Source organism: Carassius carassius, chromosome 14 (genome assembly GCF_963082965.1).
Source record: "Carassius carassius chromosome 14, fCarCar2.1, whole genome shotgun sequence".
NCBI lineage: Eukaryota > Metazoa > Chordata > Actinopteri > Cypriniformes > Cyprinidae > Carassius > Carassius carassius.
This window is the reverse complement of record NC_081768.1, coordinates 23007895-23020080: the sequence shown is the minus strand read 5'-3', so window position 1 is coordinate 23020080 and position 12186 is coordinate 23007895. Positions and strand designations below refer to the sequence as shown.

The following is a 12186-nucleotide window of genomic DNA, read 5'->3' as shown; positions in this document are numbered from 1 at the left end:
TAGCAACTTAGCATATACTGTTTTCAAAAAAATTGTTTAATACTTTCACTAACCAATTGCTGTTCATTTTACACACATAAAATTGCAATAAAACAGCACTTGACATAAACTGTGTGTAATTGATTTCTACCAAAGCTGTAAATTGTTAGTGATGACTTTGAATGGAAATGTAATTAAAATGTTCAGTGTCTATTGTACATTTCATCTGAGATCTGAGAATTACATTTTCATAATAGTCCTTCTATAAAGTCTACAGTATGTCAATATGAACTGATTATAGTTTAATAGTCACAGTTCAGTGTTAACAAAGGAAATCAATATAAATGTCATTATTTTTGTCTAGGTAGATACAGCAATAATTGAGAGAATCTGTTATCTGTGATTGCAACCGTAATAAAGACAATCTTTCTTTGTCACTGAAAAGATTTATTCATTCTAGTGTATAAACCGGTGGTAGAACAGCACTTGCTCTAGTTCCAGTGACTAGTGGTTTCCAGTGTGGACACAGAGAGCACTGAGGTGGTGGCCGGTCCGATGCTGCGCAGTTGACTGTACCAGTCTTCAGGCTGTCTGGAGGCGTGTGATGACGGCTGGGGCGGGTATCCTCCAGGGGGCAGCACTGATGAGAATCGGGGCAGATGCGGCAGTGAATGAGGGCACTGGTACTGCCGGCTCAAGGCGGAGGGAGACACGCACATGCTGCTGAAGAGAGGCCCTCGTCCGGGCATCATGCTCACCGGCAGCACTTTCTGAGGGACACGCTCCTGCTTGCGCTGCTTGGCACGCCGGTTCTGAAACCACACCTGCAGCCAGCGAAACACAGAACAGATACAGAAATCAGACAAGACAGCAACATTGCAATTGCTAATATGTTATTATATTATATAAGATGTTTTAACAGTGGCCAAGAACGCCTGGTGTGAGGCAACACGTTTCCAGCAAAAAGTAATTTGTGTGGCACAGCCAATCAGAAATTATTAAATGTGAGTAAAAGTTTTCGGAGTTACAAAATGTCTTTACCAATAAATTTTCATACTGTAGGTGCAAAATGTTTTTACCAAAAATAAATAAATGGTAACATTTTAGAATAGGTAACACTTGCTAACTATTAACTACGACATTTCTCTCAATAAATTCTTAATTTGCTGCTTATTAATAGTTAGTAAGGTAGATGTAATGTTTAGGTATTGGGTAGGATTAGGGATTTAGAAGAAGGTCAAGCAGAATAAAGCATTAATATGTGCTTAATTAGCACTAATACATGGCTACTTTTCTAGTAATATGCATGCTAATAAGCAACAACGTGTTAACAAATAATTTTTTCATATCTGCTTTTTTTTATTTTTTAACTAACTTATGAGTATAGTTAAGAATATTTAGTGTTCTGTAGCTATTCTCAAACGTTCCATAAGAACAGGTGCTGTCGCGATTAATCATTTGACAGCACTATTAAAGGGATAGTTCACCCAAAAAGCATAATTATGTAATTAATAACTCACCCTCATGTCGTTCCAAACCCGTAAGACCTCCATTTATCTTCGGAACACAGTTTAAGATATTTTAGATTTAGTCCGAGAGCTCTCAGTCCCTCCATTGTAACTGTGTCCATGTGACATCAGAGGGTCAGTTAGAATTTTTTGAAACAAAGAAAATTTTTTTTTTAGTCCAAAAATAGCAAAAACTATTACTTTATTCAGCATTGTCTTCTCTTCCGTGTCTGTTGTGAGAGAGTTCAAAACACTGCAGTTTGTCATATCCGGTTCGCGAACGAATCATTCGATGTAACCGTATTTTTTTAAATCAGTTCACCAAATCGAACTGAATCGTTTGAAACGGTTCGCGTCTCCAATAAGCATTAATCCACAAATGACTTGAGCTGTTAACTTTTTTAATGTGGCTGACACTCCCTCTGAGTACAAACAAACCAATATCCCGGAGTAATTCATTTACTCAAACAGTACACTGACTGAACTGCTGTGAAAAGAGAACTGAAGATGAACACCGAGCCGAGCCAGATAATGACTCGTTCTCGAGTCAAGAACCGGTTGCATCGGTTTTCGGATCACCAGTAGTTCTTTCTGACACTTCGATTCAATAAACAGGTTGAAGAAAACAGTTCACCGGTTCTTTTGCGCTCAACGTAATGGCGTCATTGGTAATGATTGCAAGCCTTCGGTTTTCCTGGGCTCATAACATTAGCACAGAATCAGTTCAGAATCAATCACCAAAAGAATCAGTTCGGTTCAGACGTTCTCTGTGTCAGTCTGCTTCACGCTGAATCACACATGCACAGTATCATCAGCTCCTCGGTTCTCGAATCGGACGCGTCTGACAGAAACTTGAGTCAATCACTCGTTTCGTCGAAAACGAGTCAATCATTCGTTTGTTATCTGGCTCGGCTCGGTGTTCATCTTCAGTTCTCTCTTCACAGCAGTTCAGTCAGTGTACTGTTTTTACTCCGGGATATTTGTTTGTTTGAACTCAGAGGGAGTGTCAGCCACATTAAAAAAGTTAACAGCTCAAGTCATTTGTGGATTAATGCGTATTAGAGATGCGAACCGTTTCAAACGATTCAGTTCGATTTGGTGAACTGGTTCAAAAAGATCCGGTTACATCGAATGATTCGTTCGCGAACTGGATATGACAAACTGCTTTGTTTTGAACTCTCTCACAACAGACATGGAAGAGAAGACAATGCTGAATAAAGAAATATTTTTGGACCAAAATGTATTTCCAATGCATCAAAAAATTCTAACTGACCCTCTGATGTCACATGGACTACTTTGAAGATGTTTTTCTTAACTTTCTGGACATGGACAGTATACCGTACACACAGTTTCAATGGAGGGACTGAGAGCTCTCGGACTAAATCTAAAATATCTTAAACTGTGTTCCGAAGATAAACGGAGGTCTTACAGGTTTGGAACAACATGAGGGTGAGTTATTAATTACATAATTATGATTTTTGGGTGAACTATCGCTTTAAGAACATTCTATTTTTTCCTTAAGACTTTGTTAAATAAAAACAAAACTATTAATTAAAATTCCTAAAAAAATATATAATTTTTTATTATTATTACTAAGCATTACCACACTATGGCTACACATATATACTACTACTACTCTGTAAAAGAGAATTGCTGGAAATTGTAAATAAAACAAACAAAACAAAGATTTTTGTCTTCCTACTTCAAAATTAGAAAATTCAAAAAACTGTTTAGTCCAACTTGTAACTTGACAATTCTTTGTGTAAAAAAAACATTTTATTTTAAAGTTTACTAGCAATTTCTGAATTATTTTTTTCAGCCTTATTTGTGTACTATTTTCAGCCCCAGTGTAATAGGGATGGGCAAAAGTAAATCCAGTGATCAGTATTGTAAACAAGTAGCCCATTGGTTATTATTATGGGTGACTTTTGTGACTTTTTGCAAAAATAGGGATCTCGTTTTTTAATTGTATTATTAATTGTATAATGGCAAAAAAAGAAATACTAAGAAAAATATACAAAAAATCTTAAGAAAAATACTAATTTTTAATAAAATGCTTGAACTTTTTCGAATTTTTCTGGAACTCCACTTTTAGCTACATTCTTATGATTTTCTCTAGAAATGTCTGTCTTAAGATGATTCCATCCACACGTTTTGCTGTCACTGTAAATTAGTGTTGAACAGTCTCAACACCCCTGGTTAGTGTAACTTAAACCTGGGAATATTTCATTCTCAGCAAGTTAATTAGAATGTTGGCGGTTGACACTGCCCTTGTCTTTAATCGGAAGAATAAATGTGATTAAGATGAACATATTGCCAAGATTTTTATATATCTTTCAGTTGTTACCACTTGCCCCTCCTCGTGCTTTTTTCCAAAAAGTGAATAGGCTTCTTTCTAATTTTATCTGGAGTAATAGGAAGTCTAGGCTTCGACTTTCTCTTTTGTACCTGCCTTATGACAGGGGAGGGTTACAATTACCAAACTTATTATGGTATTATTGGGCTGCTCAAATGAGGGCTGCAATGTTCTGGTTCTCAAAAGATCCGAATATACCTTGGATACAGGTTGAAGAGTTGACCACAAAAGGCATGACACTTGACAGCTTTATATATTCAGCACCCCTTAAGGAACTAAAAAAGAAAACCGACAATCCATTTGTTAAAAATACCATTATGATATGGTATGAAGTTCATAAATTTCTTGGAGAGACCCCAGTGTTGTCTTGTTTTTCTCCAATTTGGGGTAATGAATATTTCAGCCCAGCTAAAAATGACTTTGGTTTTAAATTATGGTTAAATAAGGGTATTGTTAGATTGATGGATCTATATGAAGATAATATATTAATGTCATTTGACAATCTGGTGTCGAAGTTCGATATACCCCGCAAACATTTTTTTAAATACTTGCAGCTTAGAAGTTTTATTTTTTCGAAGTTAAAAAATTCTGTACGACTCCCTTCATTATCCAAATTGGATACTCTTTCTACACATGACTGTTTCAGTAAAGGGCGAATTACTCAGTTATACAATATACTGGCACAGAATTATAAAGAAAGTACTGAAAACAAAAGGCAAGCATGGATGCAAGATTTAAATAAAGACCTTTCATTGGATGAGTGGGGTACAATATGTTTGAAAGCGCAAACCCAAACTATAAACACTAGATTGAGACTCTTACAATATAATTGGATAATGAGAACTTATATCACTCCTGTGAGACTAAATAAATTTAACCCCAGTATTCCTGACTTATGTTTTAAATGTAAGAAGTTTCAGGGTACATTTTTTCATTGTGTGTGGGAATGTGAGGAGATGCAAATGTTTTGGGGTAAGGTAATTCAGTATATATCTCAATTTACCTCCTCTCCTATTCCTTTAAGCCCTTTAATATGTGTATTGGGTATGTATGAGGATAGTTGCTCTCTGCCCACCAAAGAAAGAAAACTGGTGGATCTGTGTTTGCTACAGGCAAGGCGTTCGATTGCCCTTTGTTGGAAGAGTGTTGGCCATCCATCCCTTGGGCTTTGGCTAAAAAACTTAATAGCCAGTTTGGCCCTTGAAAAGCTTACATATGTAATAAAGGGGAAGTCTTCTGAATTTTATGATATTTGGGAGATATTATTGGAATTTGTTAAAAGAGGTGATCTTGAAGAGGCTATAGATGTGTGAAGTATATATTTAGGAGTGTATACAATATATATATATTTTTTGTTATGTATGTATGTGCGAATGTATATATGTACATATGTATTTAAAAGACTGCCAGGGTTATAGTGGAGTGGGAGGGGTCTGAATAAGGTATGTTTGAATTGAAATGTATGTTTTGTTATATTTGTTTGTTAAATGTGCTGTAAAATTCAATAAAAAAATATGTATTATAAGAATGTTGGCGGTTAATCAGCTGAGTTACCTGTATGCGAGCCTCGTTGAGTTTGGTGGCTCTGGCGAGCTCCTCTCTGTAGTAGATATCAGGATAGTGGTTCTGTCTGAAAGCTAGCTCCAGCTGTTCCAGCTGCTCGTTGCTGAAGGTAGTTCGGTGTCTCCTGCGGGATGGTGAGGGGTACGGTCTCACTCGTCCTCTGCCACCCCGGACGCTCTCAGATGTCCCAGATTCTTTTCTTGGGCGATTATGAACATCTGCATTAAATAGGGTGAAATTCAGAGAGCCACATTCATTATGAGAAGAACAGAAAGAGTCTTGATTCAGCTCTCTCTCTCTCTCTCTCTAGTTACAAAGCAATTTCCTACTGACAGTGAGAGTTTCATCAACCGTTGACACCTCTGAGATGTTGGATTCGTAGGTAAACCTCTCTCTCAAATGATGTTCACTGAAGACGGAGGATTTAAGAGCCTTAGTGCTTCCTATACAAATGTCCAGGAACTCAAAAGACAGCAGGCTTTGCCACCTAAACTCAATATCGTGAGAGAGAGGCATGCAAGAGCCCTGAGGATTACACTCAGCTTAGGCAAACAATGGCCAAAAAAAGTGACCAATTTGTCAAATTGTGGGTGTCTTGGTTTCCAGGACCTATGCACAACATTAGGGTAAAGAGAGGAAATGCACCAAACTTACCTTAAAAATAGTTTTAGATTTTTGAATGTCATATTGTGCAGTTTTTTTTGTATCACTATAGTTTATAGACTATAATATACTTGTTGTTTTGTGTTTTTGTTTTATATTACATTTTGATTATTTTTTTTATTACTTAATTTTATTACAGCTGCTTGCCAAGTCAACATTTCTTATTTTTATTTTTGTATACATTTTTTTTCAAGTGATAATTTTCATTCTATTTGTATTTTCGTTAACGATAATAACCCTGACTACCTAATAGATTTAAAAAAACACACCTCGAAAAGAGTAACTGAAACATTGTAGTTCACGTCAGATAGAAATAATAATTAAATAAATTAGATAATAAAATAAAATAAACATCTAAATACTAAACAAAAAGTGCTGGCTGATATAAGTATATTATGTATTAAAACCACAATCACAAGTTTCTTGGACACTTGCTGCTCTGGTTTCTCTTGAACACTTTTATATCAGCTTTAGTTTTTGTGCTACTCTTGAAAGTTGCCATTGCAGAATGACAAAATTCTTGTGATGCTTGAAATTGCTTTGGATGAAAGCATCTGCTAAATTACTGAATTGTTAATATTTTTCATCAATATTTCAAAGGAGTTCTTACCTGCACTTGAGCTAACGGTGACCTCAGAGTAATTTTCAGAGAACTGTTGCTGGGATTTGTCTGTGTCCATTTCAAACTCTCTCTGGTTTGACCCCCGTCCTAACCCAACTCTGCTTTTTCACTGATATCTAGTGTGACATCATAGAGCGGTCACACCTCTCACCCTGTGCTGAAGCCCACTATCTACCTGTTACTGTCAGTGTGGATTGTAAAATAAAATGAATAATGAATTTAGCTTGCTGACATAATAAGTCTTTGTGAGTAAAAATGTTCCTAATAAATCTGAATCTCAGTGATGCAGTGACAACTGAATAATAATAGTGGAATTTTGGAATATTAGACTTGGAATTCTGAGAAGAAAGGTGTAATTGATTTCTGAGAAGAAAGTTGTAATTGACTATTTCCACCACCAGAGGGAGAGTAAACATAAATAGACAAGAGGTGGCGGTCTCTGGATCCTCTTGAGCACAAAGCAATACAACCAAACTGATGTTTCATTTTAAACTATACATATTCAGTAATATTTGGGATCTGGGAATATTGCATATATAGATTACTTTGTGTTTTGAACATGTGTTATCACCTAATACATTTGAGACAAAATTAAAAGTGATTAAAATAGCCCACTATAGTTTATTCCGCTTGCTGCATATTATAGTAAAATAATTAGTTAAAATAAATAATTAAACAAAAACACAAAAAAAATAAATAAATATACAAATTCATTCTTAGGCCATCCGCGATGTAGATGAGTTTGTTTCTTCATCAGAAAAGATTTGGAGAAATGTAACATTACACCACTTGCTCACCAGTGGATCCTCTGCAGTGAATGGGTGCCGTCAGAATGTTTCTTACAAACATACAGCTTTCAGATTTACACAGTGTTAATTGATGAACTGGAGTCATGTTGATTATCATTATTAGCTGTTGTACTTTTCTCAAAAGGTTTTATGTTGCTGTATGAATCAAAATGTACAAATTCACACAATTTCACCACCAGTCGGCTAAAATGTAAAATAGTTATGAATTGCCATGAGAGTGTGTTCCAGAAAACAAGCATTGTAAAGCATGAAGAATTAAATTAGTTCTGCTAGACCAGACTGAAGACCCTTACAAAAAACAAGTTTATTCAAGTGTGCTATTAGTATACTTATTTTAAACTTAAAAAATAGGAAAGTATGCTTTTAGTTTATGTTTTATGTACTTCTCCAAAATGGGCTTTATGTACTACTCATAAATATACTTAAAATGACATTTAAGTATACTTGACTTTTACTTAAAAAACTTCTAACTATATTTGAGCTATACTCCTAGAATCCGTGTTTTCATTATTATACTGTAGATGGCACTAGCACACATCTTCTGTACATAATTTCCAAAAAAAAACACAAGTGAAGAAGAAAAAGAAACAACACATACTAGCACATGTAACACGATCATCTGAAATGAAACAGCATCAAAACTGTAACGTTATGGAATAAAATGGCGACCGATGAAAAGGTAGTAATTACAGTCAAGCTTTGGGGTGTTGATCGACTCGACAAAATCTACGTTTTGATTATCATTCTAAATCCAATTCATAGTCTTTTTTCAGCTTTTGGTTCAAAATGTTATTTCTTTATTTTTTATGAAACACATTAAAGTGTTTTTACAAAGTCTTTAATTGGTAAACTATCAGTATACCTATAAGCTCACTTAATTGCAGTACAAACTACAAATACAGAGGTAAACTAGTTGTGCACTCAAGGTTTGCTACTGTTATATTTTAAAGTATACTTAAAAATATACTTTTATATACTAGAAAGTGGGTCAATTTAGTCCCAAGGAGTATTGAAACAGTACAAGTATACTATTAGAACCCTAATATATGTATACTTGCTACATAAAGTATTCTTAAAATATACATGAACTTTAATTAAGTATACTTAGTAAAATAAATTTAAAGTATACTACTTTTTCGTAAGGGGAGCTCTGAGAGACGGGATAAAAGGCAGTCAGGCCTCAGAGTCAGAGACATGGCAAGTATGGGTGTCATTTTTGCCAAGGGGGGTGACTTAAGTGTTCCTGAGGGAGTCTAGATTCAACCAGATCCGGACTGCCAGGATCTGCCTGTTCTTTTCCACAGATGAAACATGATTCATTCAAGGAGAAAAGAAAGTGAGTTGCATTCACATGCTGTTCACTAACCTCAACATTAAACCTCAGAGTAGCTTTTGCTATTCTTCTATTCATCTGTCTCTCTGTCCGTCCGTCCATCTGTCTATTCACCTACCTATCTATCTATCTATCTATCTATCTATCTATCTATCTATCTATCTATCTATCTATCTATCTATCTATCTATCTATCTATCTATCTATCTATCTATCTATCTATCTATCTCCGGCTCATTTTCAGGAACTTTCCAAAACAGAAAAGGGGAGACAATTTTTTTTTAAACTTGTGTAAAAAGCCACCACCTCAACACTAGGTAGCTAGATGGCCTGAATCAGAACATCTATCTATCAATCTATCTATCTATCTATCTATCTATCTATCTATCTATCTATCTATCTATCTATCTATCTATCTATCTATCTATCTATCTATCTATCTATCTATCTATCTATCTATCATCTATATATCTATCTGTCTGTCTGCCTGTCCGTCCGTCCGTCCGTCCATCAATCTAAATTAGGCTACTATCTTACAGTTTTTCTCGATTGGTTTGGCTCATTTCTTGAAACCGAGATGACATTCTCAAAATAACATGGACAAATCTCCAAACCACCTTGCAATTGTTCACAACAGAATGTCATTTTTCATTGGTTTTATCAAATTGCAAATGCTTTAGTACATGTCTCAAGTGACTCTGTGCTTTTTTTCAAATGATTATGTACAAGTAGCTACAGTTAGCACAATGAGCCCACATTTAGCACTTTTTCCAAATAAATAGATCTTGCTGATCTAAACTGATTAGTTGATTTTTCAGTGAAATGGTTACTCTCTCCAAAACATATCAGCATGGTTTCATTGTGTAAGTCATCATATGCACAATTGTCTGTTCAACTGTCAAAATTAGTCAAAGATATAATACCATGAAAGAATTTCTTGGAACATTTGATAAATTTATGACAGTACTTGACAATCAATCAGGTGAAATTAGAACTAACGAAGGAGCAGTTTCCCACATCTCAGATGACCAATCAAACAGTTTGTTTAGTTACCTGACAGGTGTTGTCTATGATTATGACTGCTGCCAAAAGTATATAGACAGAGCTTGGCCCGGGGCCAGTTTCATTTGCAGTGTGAACATGGAAGCACCTCGCCAAGTACAACAGCAACTTCCTGCTCGAGGAAGAGGAGGAGTGAGAATGCGTGGAGGAATAGGGGGAAGAGGCCGAGGAGCACGGAGGCACCATGATGTCCCAGATGAAATCCGGGCCACCCTTATTGACCACGTTATAAACCATCGCCTCACAATGGCAGAGGCAGGTCGCCGAGTGCAGCCTAATGTGCCTCGGTCTACAGTCTCCTCCATCATCCAAACCGTTCGCAGGGAAAACAGGTACAGAACTACTCTATTGAACTATTCAGTGTTGGTGTGTGTGTGTAGGCCTAGAGTACTGTAATATCTTCATGTGATGTTATATGATACTATAAAAATGACAAAGAAAAAAAAATGGAGAAAATACTGTGAATAGTATTCCAGTCACTGTGCAGTGCATCACACTTTTAGTACCATAAAACAGCAGTACAATTACATTGGTAACTCATTTTGTAACAAATTTACAGTGTTGACCTTTGACTTATGTCTAGGATTGGACGACAGCCTCAAGTGGGTGGCAGAAGAAAACTTCTAAATGAACAACAAGAACGAGAAATATGCAACATGGTCATTGCAAATAATGCCATCACACTGAGACAGATTCGTAATGCAATCCTTCTAGACAATGTAATGTTCCAAAATATAAACTCTATCAGCATCTCCACAATAGACCGGGTATTGAAGAAACATCAGATGACCATGAAACAGATTTACAGGGTACCATTTGAGAGAAACTCTGACAGAGTGAAAGAGCTGCCGTACCAGTATGTGCATGTAAGTCAACTACTGGTTGTCTATCATTGTAACACTATTACAGTAAGACATGGTTACCACTTTTTTTTGTTTTGCTTTTTACCTTCAGAATCCAGCTTTGTGTGACTAGAGCATTTTGCCTAGAATTTGTCTTCAGTTTTTCACTCCTTTTTACAGTACTTTAGATCCTCCCTGCAGTATCTGTCTCTACTTGACTGATTAGATTTATTTTTATTCTATTGTAGAGAATAATGGCATTAGAAGGCAACGAAACCTCTCACATCCTAGTGTTCGTTGATGAAGCTGGCTTCAACCTGGCCAAAGGTCGAAGGCGTGGCCGTAACATCATTGGCCACCGAATGTTACACCTATATCAGAAAGAGGTGTGGCCACACACATTCCCAGTTTAGGCCCCTGCAATACACAAAAGCTCAATTTTTTGGACCACCTTTATACTGATCTGATCCCGGAAAATGAGAGAGGTGAAGAAGGACCTCAGCTACCACATTATGTCATTGTGTGGGATAATGTGAACTTCCACCGTGGCCCACGCATCAGAACCTGGTTCACCACCCATCCCCGGATGCTAATGGAGTTTCTTCCACCTTACTCTCCTTTCCTAAATCCAATTGAGGAGTTTTTTTCAGCTTGGAGGTGGAGGGTGTATGAGCATCAGGCTCAAGACCAGAGGGCCCTGCTGCATGCAATGGATGCTGCATGTGAGGACATCACAGGGGATCAATGTAGGGGATGGTTGAGACATTCACGCCGTTTCTTCCCTCGCTGCATCGCAAGAGAAAATATCCGTTGCGATGTGGATGAGAATTTATGGCCTAACAGAGAGCAGTGCGTCGATGGCCAGGAGGATGAGGATGGTGGCCAGGAAAGAGAGGGTGACAATGGCGACCACTGAAAATATTACTGTACTATAGTTCTGAAACTTTATTTACAGTATGGTAGGCTACAGTCTTTTTGTTTTTTGTTTGTGTTTATAACTGTTCACATTTACAGAATCCTGTATATGTTTTCTTTTCACAGTATGTTCTCTAATGTTAACATTTATTTGTACGAATAAAAATGTTTACAGTTTCCTTGAGTATGAGTGGTTTATTGGAGGCTGATTTTACTGTAAAATCTTTTAGTTTTATTCATAGTGGTGTTCTGTTGCTAGACCTGTGCCTCAGTGACAAAACGTCTAAGCATTTTGACTTGCAGTGCTTAAACAATGCCAAAGGTATAATGCATTTTGGGGGCATTGACTATTTATATGAGAAGGATATTTAGTTTTGACACATGGATAAACCGTTTTGGGAGAGATATGAGCTTTTGCAGGGGATCCATGGTGTTGTGCTAAACCATCCAGGTTATTTTGACAAAAGCACTAAATGAATGCACATGTGCCAAGGCAATTGAGAAGGATCTGTGCTATTTTGACTGTACTGACCTT

General features: G+C 36.5%; 1 protein-coding gene across 2 annotated transcripts; it reads right to left on the bottom strand.

Annotated features, from left to right (window-relative positions):
* Window positions 1-405: 405 nt before the first annotated feature.
* prop1 (PROP paired-like homeobox 1) lies at window positions 406-6979 on the bottom strand. 2 transcript variants are annotated; one of them, XM_059565553.1, is made up of 3 exons: window positions 6680-6979; window positions 5398-5624; window positions 406-791 (listed from the first exon to the last, which is right to left on the bottom strand). In XM_059565553.1, exons 1-3 carry the CDS (start codon window positions 6747-6749, stop codon window positions 471-473), a joined length of 618 nt encoding a protein of 205 aa, XP_059421536.1. In that variant the 5' UTR covers window positions 6750-6979; the 3' UTR covers window positions 406-470. The 2 variants fall into 2 exon arrangements, with proteins under 2 accessions (XP_059421536.1, XP_059421535.1); XM_059565552.1 differs by having other exon boundaries at window positions 406-803; window positions 6680-6970.
* Window positions 6980-12186: the final 5207 nt, after the last annotated feature.